The sequence below is a fragment of the Balearica regulorum genome, chromosome 6 (assembly GCF_011004875.1).
Source record: "Balearica regulorum gibbericeps isolate bBalReg1 chromosome 6, bBalReg1.pri, whole genome shotgun sequence".
NCBI lineage: Eukaryota > Metazoa > Chordata > Aves > Gruiformes > Gruidae > Balearica > Balearica regulorum.
The window spans coordinates 14,585,863-14,596,218 of record NC_046189.1 but is presented as its reverse complement, the minus strand read 5'-3'; the positions used below and the strand labels follow the sequence as shown (position 1 = coordinate 14,596,218).

Below are 10,356 nucleotides of genomic sequence, written 5' to 3'. Positions count from 1 at the left end.
CCCTGGCACACAGCTCAGCTTTGCAATGAAACTTCCTGGTTTTACTAGGAATTGAGGCCATCAACGAAAAAATAATTCAAATGTGATCTCTCCCTTTGGCTGTTCAAACACAAGCAAAGCTGAGGACCCACACCACTTTTTTCTTTTTTTTTCCCTCTAATTGTACAGCAAAGCCCATACACTTGTAATTTGCATTTTGTACACTTCAGTGACTGTCCAAGCAAAATTCAAAACAAATATGCACATGCGAAAAACAGGGAGGGAGAGACTGGCTGATGGCTTCCCACCGAGTAAGAAAAAAATTCTGTTAAGTAAACAGACAAAAAGGGAGGAATCATTCAGGGTTTAATTATTCTGTATGTGCGCTTCACAGATTGACCGGAGAGTTGGGTGCTGCTCAGGCTGCAGCACATCATAGGGAAGAAAGCAGCTAAAATTAGCACGCTTTGTTTAAGAAAATAAATGCAACTTAGGGTGGTTTTGATGCAAACTCCTCTGCAGGTAACTTCAGGCATTTCAGATTCTACTTAAAAAAAGGGGGCAAACTTTTTGGGGTAGCAGTAGGGGCTCAGTATTTCAGGGCATGGTGTCAAGGGTGGAAGCCTGATGTGTCCGTGCCACGGGGAGGGTCTGGACGTGGCTCCCCCAGTTGTATGTGGGGTGATGGTGTTGGTCTTTTTGTCTCTGCAGTTGCTGCCGAGTTGCAGGGAAAGTGACTTGGTGCAGCTGGCGGAAGAGGGCCCACGGGCACTCTCTGTCAGCGATGGGGCAAAGCCGCTGGCAAACGGGGGTGTGAAAGGGAGCGATGGCCTGGCAAAGCAAAGAGCCCCGTGGGTAGGGCAGTGCTGGGCCTTGCCTGGGCAATGTCGGCATGCCCGCGATGGAAGACCGCTCTTTTGCAGGCTGCAAAGCGCAGCGCTCGTTCACCCAGCCTGCAGACTGGATGCGTAGCCGCGCCAGCCTCCTGCCCAGGGCAAGCGCCTGCAAGGTGACACATGGTGCAGGGAACCGAGGGCTGCTCTCCCCGGGCTGTGAGGGCGAGGTTGCAATGCCTCTGCTGGGAATGCAAGGGAATGAGGTGGAAAGTGGATCATCCACGGGGCTGTGTCGGGATTTTTGCCCCTCTAGAAACCCTGTGAAAACCTGCTGGCTCTGTCGGGGCCAGCCCCAGCTTACCCGTGTCAGGACAGCATGGCTTGGCAAGCAGACACCAGGCAAGAGCCCCGAGGCGTGCTTGGACAGCCTCTTGGCTTTCTGCCACAGCTCCTCCATCAATGGCTTTGGCGGCTCTTAGCAGCGATCGCAGGCGTGACTGCCAGTTTGAGGAATAGTGTCGTTAGCCATTGCCGCTGTAAAAACAAACAGCAACAATGGGGAGGGTGATAAACGTATCAGGATGCCGCAGAGCTGCCGGCTTCTCCCCCGTCTCGCCCTTATGCAGCAGTGGTGGGCTGGCAGCAATGCCCTCGCGCCGAGGAGCTGCTTGGTTTGGGACCAGTGAGCTCCGGCACAGAGTGCTGAACCTGAATGGCAGCTCCTTACCTGGGTAGTCCAGCACTAAGAGAGAGGGAGAGGAAAACCACGCTGTATAATGCCACTGTAATGCCGTATGCGTGCACACCGCTGCCATTTTTTTCCATGGCCTTGTGCTGGTGCCGACAAGAGGTGCAAAAGCAGGACGTGCCAGGGAGGTGCCGGGGAAAGGGTCAGGCTGCAACAGGGGATGTGACTGCTGCGAGGAGGGTTTGGCAGGGTCCCTGATTTGGGTGGCCAGCTTGGCCATCTGCCGTGCGTGTGGCGAGGGCAGGGTGCCACACATCAGAGGGCAGCACTGGAGGTGGAAGTAGCTGCCTGCTTGTGTTCGCCTGGGCACCAAGCACCCAGCGCAGCTTCAAGTCTCTGAGTGCTTTCAGTGGGGGTCTTCACCTGCCCAGCCACGCTTCCCCATCTTCTCTGCATATGGGAAGCCCAAGGACCGTGGGAGGCTTTTCTGTGCCACCCAGTTTGAAGATGGTGCCACAGTGTGCGCTGCCACCAGGGCAGCCCCGAGGCAATCTGAGGACAGGGTCCAGGGGTTCCCGCGCTGCGGAGGACAGCCAGGCCAAGGGAGAGGCTGCTTGTTTGCTTTCCTTAATGCTCAGCTGTAGCCAAAGCACTGTTTTAATTTGAAATTTGGCAGGGATTTAGCCCTTTTGTAAACTAAAATTGTTCTGTTTCTAGAGGAGTGGGGAAGAGAGAAGGGAGGCAAATTTTCGGCTGGAAATAGAGTGATGGGGGATTCAGAGGGAGTGTTTCTGCCTGGTGCCTGTGTTGCTGCTTTGAGAAGTGCTTCCCCATACAGCGAGGGTGGGCGGTGTCGCCCCTCCAGCCCCCCGGGGCTCCCAGCCGGAGGAGCAGCGCTGCGCCGCCGCCGCCAACAGAGCGATGTCAAGGCGAGGCCACAGCGGCTGCTCTGCTATGTCAAAACAAAATGATGTGTGTTGGAGTCACGCTATTGCTGCAGAGAGAAAAGGGCTGGGAATGAGCAGAGGGAGAAAAGCGAGGTTCAGAGCGGAGCTGGAGCTCTGCCTCTCTCTGCCAAGGCTGGGGAGCAGTAATTTCTGACCCTGTTTTCCTGGGCTTAGCTGGATTTAATGTTTCAGGCCCTTGTGGGCACTGTTTGGCAGCAGAGTGGCTGCACGCCTCTGACGCTCCTTGCGAGGTGGGATAGCACCGGCCGAAATGGCTGTTGTGGCAGCAGGAGAGAGGGGTGAGCGTGTAGGAGGACATTTGCTGTTTTCGGGGAAGTGAGCAGCACATGGTTGTTTCCCCGCTGTGGGAAGGAGCAGAGGGCAGTTGGCTGCCCCTCTTTTGTACCAGGAAGCACAGCTACAGATGTTACTGGGCAGTGAAGGACAGTAGGTAGCTCCCACAAGCTGCCATCACCTGGTGCGTCATTTCCTTCACCTAGAAAGAGCCTGAGAGGCACCACAGCCATCATCTGCAAATGCCTGTGTGTAGAGATCGAGGCATGGTGACAGACAGAGCTCTGCCCTGGGATGGAGGGACCCGGCAGGAGACAGCACCCGGTGCCCGAACTTAAACCAGACAAAGTCAGTCTAGAAATAAACAGCTTTTTTTTTTCTCAGTGGTGGTCATTTGCCTTGGAGGAATGTGCCTAGGCTCATAAATTGGGACTGGGTGTCCTCGCCAAGGCAATAGCTCTTGGCTTGGTGCAAAGGTCTCTGCCTAAGATGGCGGGCACTGCTGGTAGGCCCGTGCAGGCAGGCTGGCGTTGAGCATGCGTGGTGGCGGGAAATACATGCCAGTCCACCTCCAGTCACCTGCAAAGCAGAGGTGAGCTGCCTTGGGCAGGTTTAGAGAGGTTTCCTGCAAGAGGCACATGTATGTTTGTGGTGGGACGCCAGAGAACCTCATCTGCTCTTGTGCCTCCCCTGTCTGCTGTGGTGAGCACCCCCTCTTCCAGTAGCCCCCTCCCTGTCCCAATCCCTCCTGCCCCGCTGCTATTTTAAAACAGATGTACATTAAAGCTCCTTAATCTCTGCAAATACTAATTCCCTCCTGCTCTCCCTCCATGTGACGTCATACGAACATAGTACTTAAGTTGCTCCTTGTCTTTGATTAGAATCTCATCTTTCTTTTTTCAGGTCCCATAAATTAGCCTTTTGGCTGGCAGTGCTCTCAGATCCAACAGATAACAGCCTTTTCTCGGCATCCGGCCGTTTCCAACAGCATCGCTAACATCATCTTTTGGGCATGATGGGCCATGTGCTCACAGCCATCATTCAGCACATGTGCTTTAAAAAGGGCCTTTCACTCAGGAGCAAGCGCTCCTCCTGTTTAAATACAGTTCCCCCTAACTTTCTTGTCTATCCTTCTCCAGTATATTTTTTTCTTTTTAAAATGCAAAGTAAATTGTGCCTGAAAGCTGCCCTTTAAGGGAGCAGCTCTCCATGGCACAGGGCGATGCGTGTTTCTCCCATTCTGCCCAGCAGCTTGCAGGTCTTTTCTGAGGACCGCTTTCCAAAGGGGTCACTTTCCATGGCCTGCCTCACTTGTGACAATATTGCTCAGATTTGTCACAGAGGAGCCTAAATAATGACAAACAGCAAGCCAGTTTCTGTGATGGGAAATCATCTGCAATAGAAACTGAATTGAGACCACCAGCTTCAATTCCCACAGAGAGCCATGCAGCCAGAGCCGATTTTGTTAATGACTTGAGAAACCCCAGTATGGAAAAAGAAACATTCAGTTGTATTTTTCCAAAGCCAGCACAGAGCCCTGCGTGACAACACACAATCTGATAGCAATGAAATGGCATGCGGGGAACAGAAGAATAAGAGCCTACCACAGGCCTGAGGAGGAAGGAGAATGGGCGAGGAGGAAGATACCATTTAAGCAGGACTTGGAGTCATATTAGCATGGGGAATTGAGAAAATTGCTAAAAGAGTAAATAGATTTTGGGCTGGGTTTTTTGTATAAATGTTCTCTCTTTTCAGATTTTCCCAGCGCTCCTTCCTTTCAGGCTGGAAGAACTGGTGTTCTTTTGAAAGTGTTGATTAACCGATACTTTGTTTTTTTCTGGCTTTTCCCTCAAGGCTACCCTGGGAAATAAAAAAGCGCCAAATTGCTAGCTTGTTCTGACACAAAATTGAGAGGAGCTACAATATGGAAAGGCAAAAGATTTCCAACGGCCTTTCCTTGCACATGGGCTCCTTGGGCAGACCGTCAGCCAATTTCCACCTTTCCTCATGTTCCCGCAACCTGCGGTTTCCATAGGGTTGTGTGGGTGACATGGATGGCGAATTTCAGTGCTTGTCTTCTGATGGAAGACTAGCAAAGCAGACGTCTCCGCGTGTGAACTGCTTTGCAAGTTATTTTTCCACATGTTCAGCTCTAAATGTTTGCAAGAGGCCCTCAGGCAGTTCTCCCAGACCTAAGATGTTGCCATCTGGGGCTGTCAGTTCTGGAAGCGTTGAGAAATCATGTGAACTCACTGCTAAAGTGAGGATTTACAGAAGATGGTGTGCACCTATGTTTCTTCAACAAGCTAGCAGCAGCCTCGAGTTGGCTTAATTACCTGGCTCGCTAGATGCAGAGCTTATCGTCAGGAGGGGCAAATGTTGGGTTTTGTGTGCTCCTGTTGCCAGGTTCACTTGAAAATCCAAAGAAATCCCTTAATCCTTTGAGTGCAGAGGGCAAAAGATAATTCTGCCCAAAGAATGGGTACTGGGGAAGGTATCATCAGTACCGGCACAGAGGATCACTGCAGTCAGGTGTGAGGTGGTGTTGGGGCGGCATGGCATTCAGCAGAGCCCCCTGCTCTGCAAGCGAACCTTGAAATGTTGCTGGCAGGGATTACCTGGTACCATTGCCTGGGATTGCAAAAAAAAAAAAAAAAAAAAAAAAAGATGTGACAATTCAGAAGGCCTTTTCCAGTCCTAAATCTTCTGTGCAAATATGCACAAATATGCTTTTATAAGGTTTTGAAATATTTCTTTGTATGTGGCTTTTTAGGCAAAAGTTACATTCCCTGTTTTTTTTGCACAAGATGTGAAGTAGCCTTGGTTTTCAACCACAACTATTGCAAAGGTGTGACTTCTACCGCTTTCCAGTTGTCCCTGATTTTCTGCATTCCTGATCATTTCAAGGTGCCTTCTCAGTTGAGCACCCCGAGCTATAGTCAGCTCTGAAACCTCTAAGCAGATCAAAACGAAAGTGCATTTTCTTTTGTAAAAACTGAAAAGATGGTAACTATACCTAGAGATAATGCTAGGAAGACTGCACAGGAAAATAATTTTCTTCTGCTCAGATTACAGCATGTGCATTTGGTTACTAGTGCTTGATCTGTGCTGAACAATAAAAAGAAATGTCATGACTAAAAGGAATTTGGATCAGAGAAATGTTAACATAAATACCTAGATATGGGCACCCATTTGCCGCTCTCCCCATTTCAACCAGCTTTTGCATTAAAACATATAGTGATGATACATGACTTCCTCAAATTACTATGAATTTGTCTGAAACCCAAAGAAAAACTGGGTCATTGAAGCTCTGTGTCCAGTAAGGTGTATGGGAAAAGATGAAAAGTAGAGTGTGCTAAATGGATCTAGCGTTAGTGGCAAGTAATGATAGGCACTAAGATCCCATTCAGAGTTGTAAGGATAATACCCCTGAGCATGTTAATAGTGAATTATGGCCATTATGCAGGCACCAATGACAATATTGTCATGCTATTCAGGTTATCTGGTTTCTTTGCTTTTCGCTCGCTCTCTTTTCTTCTTAAAAGCTGGTCATTTGGTGGTCATGAAATGTGATGCAGCGGGCAGATCCTGTTCTCTTGAGTGTGCAAGAGTCTTCATTTACTTTGGCCAAAGGAAGAAGAGGAATTCTTCCTCCTTCCCTGAGGAAGAGCTTTGCAGTAGTTCAACTATTGCTTTCTTCTGGCCAGTCTCGCAATCCGGCAACCAGTGGCCATAATGCCCCCAAAAGGCCTCTTTAAACAACAGTGCTTCCCATTTTGTTGTTCTAGTGAACTTCCCAAGAATGGAGGATGACTTTCCAACCTCTGAGCAAGACTTTGAAGACAACGATGGTTCAGGTTGGTACCCAAATACCACATGGGCAAACTATCTGGGGGAGCTTGTGTTTCAGTATCAGACGCTACAATTACTCTCAAACCTCAGCTTTAGTGTGGGTTAGGAGCTAGAACACGCTTGAAAACATGCACTCAAGTGGTGGCTCAGTGCCTGGACAAAGACATTAGTTTTCTTTTCTTGTTTTCCTTTTTCAACAGCAAGCAACCTTGCAAAGTCAATATATTGTATTTGTGTTAGGACAAGTGGAACTGATCTTTCAAGCATTAATTGCTGCTTGTGTGGCATTTTGACTTGTAAATGGAGAAAATTAAGTCTGGGAGCTGTGACAGATTGTTTCCATAGTGTTGAACCCAATGGCACCGCATGAAGGGCCACAATTTCAGAGGGTGTAAAATGCTAGCATGCTATTTCCCTAGCCTGAGATGTAAAAATGAATTAGGGTGCCTAACTTTCCTGGTAGTTCAGTGTGTTGCATTACTTCTAGACCTGGGTTAGAGAATACTGCTAAGATGTACCTATGGAGGAGCTTATACTCTTGTAAGGCCATCACAACTCCAAGTTAGAAATGCATAAAGGTGATGCGGAAAAAAAAAGTTATCCCTGGATAATAAGTGCCCATTCCACTGCAGATTACTTTGGATTGGATAGGAACGACACACTATTCTCTACTAACTCTCCAGGAACCTCAAAGCTGGACAAAGAAAAAAGCTGGCTCTACACCCTGGATCCCATCTTGGTGACCATTATAGCGATGAGCTCCCTCGGTGTCCTTCTCGGGGCCATCTGTGCCGGTCTGCTCCTCTACTGCACGTGCTCGTATGCTGGGCTATCCTCACGGAGCTCCACCACGCTGGAGAACTACAACTTCGAGCTGTACGACGGCATCAAGCACAAGGTCAAGATGAACCACCAGAAGTGCTGCTCAGAGGCCTGATGGGTGCCCTGGGGTTCACCCTCGGTGTTGCACCCGGTGAGGTGGGCTGGCAGGGGGGTTACATTTTTTGCTGTTTTCTATGGGAACTGAATGCCATAACAGGGAGCGAGGGGCGCGGGAGGAGCGAGGGGAGGCGCTGCTCCTGCTGCCAGGTCCCGCCGGCGGGTTGCGCTCCACCAGGACCGAGCAGGCGTTCCTGCAAACTGGACTGTGCCGGGCGAGGGAGGACCGAGACCCTTGTTTGTTGGTTCATCTTCGTTTTCTGCGATGCGAATGGCTGGGACGTGGTGAGGGAGACTGGTTTACCTTTTGGATGTGAGAAACTAAATGTTGATCGTTATTTCCCACCTCCTTTCTCTAGTGAGTTGCTGAGAAGGCCGAGGGATTTCTTCAGCCACCCTCTCTTTAGAAATAACACACATACACAGAGACCCTGTCCATTTTAGACCCTGTCCAGATACCTTTTTGGCTGTAAGGATTTGTGTGCTTCACACTAAGTCCAGGAAGCTGCAATTTCCAGTCCTGAAAATGGAAGCATGTTGTTACCTTCAACTTTCCTTCTTCTGGAAGGGGAAAAGGTGGGATACTGGCTCGAGTGTTGATGGTAACAACAGCGCTTTCTGAAGTCATTGAGTGACAAAGTAGAAAGGAAACCCTATGTGTAGAAGCACCTCTTTGAGAGAAGCTGAAGAGCCTTAAAGTGATTTGTGAATAAGAGCCATTTATTAAATCCAGATCTTGGATTGCAACAGCTGAGACCTTCATCAGGAAGGCCTTTCTTTGAATCTCCCACCCCACTTGATCCTGTCCTTTTTCTTTTTTTTTTTTTCCTTTTTTTTGCTATAATGAGAAAATTGCAGCAAACAAAAGATAGGGCCTTTCAGGCGACAGCTTTGGGAAGGGGGCTTCACTCGGGCTGTGACTTGAGGCACAGTGCCGAAGCCTCTCTGAAGTGCCGGGGAGGGAGAGTGAACAGGGAAGGAGGCTGGAGCCGAGCCCGCAGCCCCGATGCCCACGGGCCCCCCTCCCCTTCTCTGTGCTCCCCTTCTCCCTGGAGCTGGGGGGCATGAGCTGGCGCTGTCAGCACCCATGGACCAAACGGCTGCCGTCACATCCCCTTTGGAGCAAAGCTGCGCTGCTCCTGATCAGTAGCAAATTCCCGAGGTTTTATTTATAAGCTGTGTTTTGTTTTACTTTGAACAAGTGCCTTAGAAGAAGTATTTTTCCTCCATCTGATGATCAGTGCTGTATCAAACAAGTGAGGCCTTCATCCTTCCCCAGCAAAACACTCTTCTTCACTGCTCTCTCTCCTTGGGTAGAGCTTGGCTGAAGAAGTCTGGTCCTTCTACTTTCAAGTGGTCTGGCTACACTGTCTGGCAGCTGATACCTCTCCATTTACCACTGTGCCGTGGGAGAGGAGTGTTATGAAAACAATTTAATGGAGAAAAGAATTCAAATGCTGGGCCCCAAACCAATGCCTTCATTTCCAATTCAGTACAGGCGGATCGCCTCTGTCAGCTTGCACATATCTAAGTGAGAAACCTTTCCAGCATGTTGACTTTGCTTTTCCAGGAGCAGTTTGGAAATAATTGACACGTCCTGATTTTACATTTTGCCTAGCAAATAGTTTGGGTTGTGGATGGATTTTTTTTTTTTCCTTACTAACCACAGAGCACCGAAGGTGTGATGTGCTGTGAAGCTCAGTTTGCACAGCCCCTGCAAACACATCCTGCAGGAGGCCAGGTGTTCGGGGAGACGAGCAACATCTGGAGAGGAGATGAGCACGGACAGTGCCACAGCTGCTCCTCGGTGCAGTGGGAGTAGGAACATTTGTCTAGTGTTTCATGAAGAGCTCCATCAGACAGTAAGTTTTTAGGGGAAAAAAAAAAAAAAAGACTTCTCCACTGTAAGAAAGACACATGTTTTACTGGGGAAGCAGATACCAGCAGCTGTGTCATCAAAACGTCCACGGTTCATACACGCACACAGAGACGCAGACACACAAAGGCCTTCGTCTTTTTAATTCACACTGTGCACCCAACAGAAACAGCAGTAAATGTATCTCAGATTCTCCTTTCAAATCACCTTATTTCTTTTGGCGTTCTTTGCGGACAAATTCCACAGGGGTGTTATTTTACTGTACAAAAGAAACGGAGGCAGTAAGAAGAAATGTACCAGACCATTTCAAAGCTGGATTGTTGCTGCTCGATGATTTTACCCCTTCAAACCACAGGAGAGGGGAAGGATGAATGGAAAAGGACCATACAGTAGAAAAGTCAACTTAGGCAAACAATAGATGAAAATATATAATTAAAAAGGTGACGTTATGGTGTCTAGTAGGCGTACAGAGAGAAGAGTTCGTATATACATATATTCAGAAATAGTGTGATTGCACACGCACGTGAATTCTCTGTATGTATCGTGTATGTGACTTATTCCGTGGGACTGACTCGTGTTAATATATCTCTTGATCTGGGGCAGGAGAGTACTGCTGATCTTGGCACTAACTTGGCACGGGCCCAGCGAAGCGTCCGCCCTGTGTGTGCCGCTTGCCCCTTCCAGACGGGGCTGGGCCCACGCGCGTGTGCTTGCTGGGCAGGAGCAGGCCAATAATGCTGCAAAGCCGATACCTCACTTACCTCTGCCGGGTGCTTTACTGTTCTTCTACAGAAAACTGTGTTTGATTGTAACTTCAACAGGGAAGAAAAAAAAAAAGTCGTCAGTGTATTCAATTCATTGCATCCTCCTCTGCAAATAGATTAGGTTTGCTGATTGCAATTCCCTCTGTGAAATTCAGAAAATTAAAAAAAAAAAAAAAAGAAA

The 10,356-nt window shown here is 48.8% G+C and overlaps 1 protein-coding gene across 4 annotated transcripts in view; it reads left to right on the top strand.

Moving 5' to 3' along the window:
* NRP2 (neuropilin 2) overlaps window positions 1-10,356 on the top strand; it is an 88,583-nt gene extending 78,227 nt beyond the window's left edge. For 2 of the 4 annotated variants that reach the window (XM_075756442.1, XM_075756441.1), the window contains exons 16-17: window positions 6,533-6,601; window positions 7,280-10,356. In XM_075756442.1, the coding sequence (XP_075612557.1) occupies window positions 6,533-6,601; window positions 7,280-7,533 (323 nt within the window). In that variant the 3' untranslated portion in view covers window positions 7,534-10,356. Of the gene's footprint in view, window positions 1-6,532; window positions 6,602-7,228 lie in introns of all 4 variants that reach the window. The other 2 variants (XM_075756440.1, XM_075756439.1) reach the window with 2 other exon arrangements.